The sequence below is a fragment of the Microtus ochrogaster genome (assembly GCF_000317375.1).
Source record: "Microtus ochrogaster isolate Prairie Vole_2 chromosome 14 unlocalized genomic scaffold, MicOch1.0 chr14_random_3, whole genome shotgun sequence".
NCBI classification, from domain to species: Eukaryota; Metazoa; Chordata; class Mammalia; order Rodentia; family Cricetidae; genus Microtus; species Microtus ochrogaster.
Window position 1 is genome coordinate 13,554,451 of NW_004949098.1, and position 4,351 is coordinate 13,558,801.

General features: G+C 49.0%; 1 protein-coding gene across 1 annotated transcript in view; it reads left to right on the forward strand.

Annotated features, from left to right (window-relative positions):
• The first annotated feature begins 1,377 nt into the window (after window positions 1-1,377).
• Rpia (ribose 5-phosphate isomerase A) overlaps window positions 1,378-4,351 on the forward strand; it is a 23,801-nt gene continuing 20,827 nt past the window's right edge. The window contains exon 1 of the mRNA XM_005364777.2: window positions 1,378-1,659. Coding sequence (XP_005364834.1) covers window positions 1,396-1,659 — 264 coding nt within the window. The 5' untranslated portion in view covers window positions 1,378-1,395. The remainder of the gene's footprint in view (window positions 1,660-4,351) is intronic.

Here is a 4,351-nt window from a genome sequence, read left to right on the forward strand (position 1 = left end):
AAAAAAAAAAAAAAAAGGGGCTGGAGATATGGCTCAGTGGTTAAGCGCATTGCCTGCTCTTCCAAAGGTCATGAGTTCAATTCCCGGCAACCACATGGCGGCTCACAACTCATCTGTAAATGAGGTCTGCTGCCCTCTTCTGGTCTGCAAACACACAGACAGAATATTGTATAATAAATAAATAAATAAATAAATCTATCTTTTTTTTTAAAAAAAAAAGGTGTTGCAACTTATCTTTTTACTAGGCGTTCTTGGAAAATTCTAGCTCTTGGGGGTGTGGTGGCACACACACACATTTAATCCCAGCACTGGGGAGAAAAAGGCAGGCTGATTCTGTGAATTGAAGGCCAGACTAATTCACGTAGTTCTAGAACTAGAACACAGGGCCACGTGGAGAGACCTTGTCTTAAAAAAACAAACAACAACAACAACAACAACAAACCCTATTTGATGGCGTGCTGCAATCCAAGCTCAGGAGAATGCTCTAAATTCCATCCCAGCCTGGGCTACACAGTGCGTTCAGGCTTTTGAGGCTGGGGAATGAGATCAAGAACTTCCAGGTGTAAATCACCAAGAACTGCAGGGCCTCCACAGGGCACATTGTCCTGTGCGAATGCGGGCAGTCTCCATCCAGACACCATGCCATCCCATACCAACAGAACAATGTCCAAGGCAGGAGTACTGACTGAATTTGTGATCTTGAGTTTGTGAAGGTCTAGCAGAGTTCAGAAGGCCTGGGAGTCTCAACTGTGTGTCTCAAGGACCAAATCGAGAGAGCGGATACCTTTAAGGCTGTGACGTGAGGTGGCTCAGCCAGTGAAGTACTGACACAGGTGTTCAATCCCCACTACCCAGGTTGTCAGTAACGGACTTCGGCACGCCGTCCTCTGATCTTCACAAGCGTTAGCTCACGCACACAAGTACATCTTAAACAATAAAATGCAATTAAAAGTTTAAAAAAAGAGCATTGTGTTGTTAGAACCACTTGACTTGTCCATAATACAGCATTTTCTGGAGAAAATAAAGTCAGGTTTTTAACAGGCTGTCTTTTTTTTTCTGTTTTGAATGCATGTACAGACAGAAAGTTCTTGGAGTTCACCTAAAGATGTAAACACTTAACCCCAGGGCAGGGAATTGCTGGCTTTTTAGAGAGCAGCTGTCTCGACCTTCCGGACGGAAAGGCGGGCGTCAAGGCGGGTGATTTGCAATCCAGGTCATGGGCATTGTGGGGCTTGTAGTCCACATTCAGGCAGAGCTTGAGGCCGCCGACGCCTAAGAACTACATTTCCCAGTAGCACGCGCCCAGCAATACGGGCGGACCAGGTTGCGCCATCGAGCTGATTTCCGGAGGAGCTGGGGGCGGGGCGGTCGCAGAGGCTGGAGCTAGGTGGCGGGATGCAGCGCCCCGGGCCCTTCAGCACCCTCTACGGGCGGGTCCTGGCCCCACTGCCCGGGCGGGCCGGGGGCGCGGCCTCGGGCGGGGGCGGGAACAACTGGGGCCTCTCGGGTTCCCACGTGCAACTGCCGGGGCGTGCACAGTCGGAAACCCGCGGCAACAAGGGAGGCTCGAGCGCGGGCGGCCCAGCCCCCTCCACGATGTCCAAGGCCGAGGAGGCTAAGAAGCTGGCGAGCCACACGGCGGTGGAGAACCACGTGAAGGTGGGCAGCTTGTGGCGGCTTGATGGCTTCGTGCTGTGCACCCGGGGCACTGCCAGAGTGCGCCTGACGCCTGAAAGGGCGAGGGCTGCGAGAGAGGGGAGAGGGTGAGCCTTGTATCCGAATTCACGCTGCTCTTCCCAGCCCCTGAAAGGCCTTTTAGACGTCGAATCGGTGGGTGTCACTTCTTCCCACAATAGAGCTTTCCCCCCAAAGATTCCTTGTACGGCTGGAACTGAGTGTACAGCTTGGCATTGCCCTGTTTAGACTCTTTCGGGTTCTTAATGCCTGCCTCCTAATCGGCCCATTGAAAATGGTGAGCCCCGAGGCTGCCTCGAGCTCTTCACTTCTCCCTCACCGGGAAGCCACTGGAGAACTGGTTTGCAAAGAGTTTTGAAATTTTACTCCAAACAAGGTCGTCAGCTCCTCCTGGTTGGGAGCTTGAGCGCAGTCTTTACAAAGAAGCCGACAGGTTAAGCCTTGCTGTTGACAGGGCTGGGCGGACTCGACACCTGGAGGTGCTGCCCTTTAGGTGGGGTGCAGACGTTTAACAGTCAGTAAGGTTGTGACCCCGCTTGCTGATTAAGTGGCAGGTGTGGCGCTGAGTGAACTCTTAGTATCGGTGGGTTTGCTGTCCCGTAGCAGGTTAATTGTCTTAATGTATCATTTCTGCTGCCCCGTGATGGAGTGTCCTGGTCTTCGTTTTCTACTCCTTAGATAGTGTTAGCAGAATACATTTCTCCATAAAGGAAGACCCCCCCCCCCCACTTGTTAGTGCTGTGCTGCACAAAGTTACTTTGCAAAGATCATGTTCTTAGAGCTTTTTCTATCTTCCGGCCAAGAATGAGGGCGGCCTGAGTGGGTGGGACCGGGTCTGATAACCTCTGGCTCCGCCTGTTGTTCAGAAGGACAGCCACACCACTCTTACAGGCGGGGCTCCTACGCGCTTCTGTTCTGGTGTAGCCTTTTGCTCCCCTCGTTAGCATAGGATTTTATACTCGAATTAAGAGGGTGTAAGGGTATGAGTATGAATGTAGAGTGTGTGATTTGGCGCGTAAAACTGGGACAGTAAAGTGAAATTTCAAAATACCTTCATGATGTGACTTAATAGATTGGTAAATGAAATCTATACCTTAGGAGAACCCATTATCTAAGTTAACCTGTTAACTTAGATAACTAAATAGTGGTATATGTCTCTTTGGCCTTTGCTTTGTAGTTATGTATTTGATTAAATTAAAATCTGCAAGCCTTTATCTCACGTTAGAGCTCCCAGAGACTGGATTATATATATTCTAGCTGTATTCAAAGAAGTTACCAGGGAATCCTTGGGAAACCTCGGTTGGGTTTTGGGGCGATCTGTTAAAATAGGGTTGTTTGTCCTGGAGGGTTTGATTCAAAGAACTTTACTACTTCGAGTTTTTCCTTGGCTTCCTGAGAACACCAGGAGAGAACAATTTCCTCTTCCGATTTGGAGACTCAGGCTGGTTTTGAAATCTCCCCTCCTACTATGTAGCTGGCTAGCAGCTGGGCAGGAACTGCTGTGGACCATGCTGGTCTTCAGTGCTGGGATTAAAGGTGTGCACCACTGCACAGCCAATCCTGATTCTGCCTCCCAGTGCTGGCATTATAAGTATGTGGCACCACACTCAGCTTCCTTCAGTTGCTTATGACTCTCAGACACTTTATGTGACCTATGTTCTAGTCCTCTGTGCGTTTTTCTTGCCTAACTCACTGTGAGCTCTGGGAGTAGAGTTATCGTTATCTACACATTCAGTGTTGGTCCCGGTGAGACCTGCTTAGGCAATGCTCAGAATGTACAGTGTGAACATTGATAATGACGGTTGTGGATTATGGTGGCCCCTTTCCTAGGCTATCTGAGTTTGGGGTTTCCAGTACCCCCAATCTCCAGACTGTTTCTACTTCAGGGTAGGTGGAACACTCAGAATTCTCACTTGAATCTTTGTCACCAGGACCAGACCTGCCTGATTCTAAAAATGTAGTTATCCCGGATGGATTACAGTATATGTCTATGCTGACTTATGGCCTATTGCTTCATCCTTTGCTCTTTGTGAGGCCTGGGCTTTGTTTTGAGATTGCCTCAGCCAGAGGAAATTAGTGGCCAGACAGTTTTAGTATTATCAGTAGTAGTAATATTACTATTTTGTTTGTCTGTTTTTTGAGACAGTTTCACTAAATAGCCTGGTTGCTCTGGAATTCACTATGTAGACCAGGCTGGGCTCAAACTCACAGATGCCTGCCTGCTACTGCCTCTCAAGTGTTGGGATTAAAGGCATGCGCCACCACACCCAGCGATGTCTGTGTTTTTAATCTAGTAGAAGCCTGTTTTACTAACACACTGTTCCAGACTCATTTTAAATAGCCCCTGAAGCTTAGCCCACCGGAGCCAGTCTTGAGATCACCCCATTGGACGCTGCTTAAATTGCCCATTAGAAGACTGTCAGCTGTTGGGCCAGTTTGCAGGTAGCCTTTGGCCACTTCTAGTTGGTTTTGGCTAGGGCGGGACTCCTGGGTCTATCATTTTATTTCTAGGTGGCAGTCCTGTAATTTATCTTCTAGAATAGAGGCTGTCTGATGTACTGGGTTCATCTGTGCGCTGCTTGACTGCTGGGAGCAACACTAGCGAATGTGGAGTCTGGTAATGGTTCATCTGTGCGCTGCTTGACTGCTGGGAGCA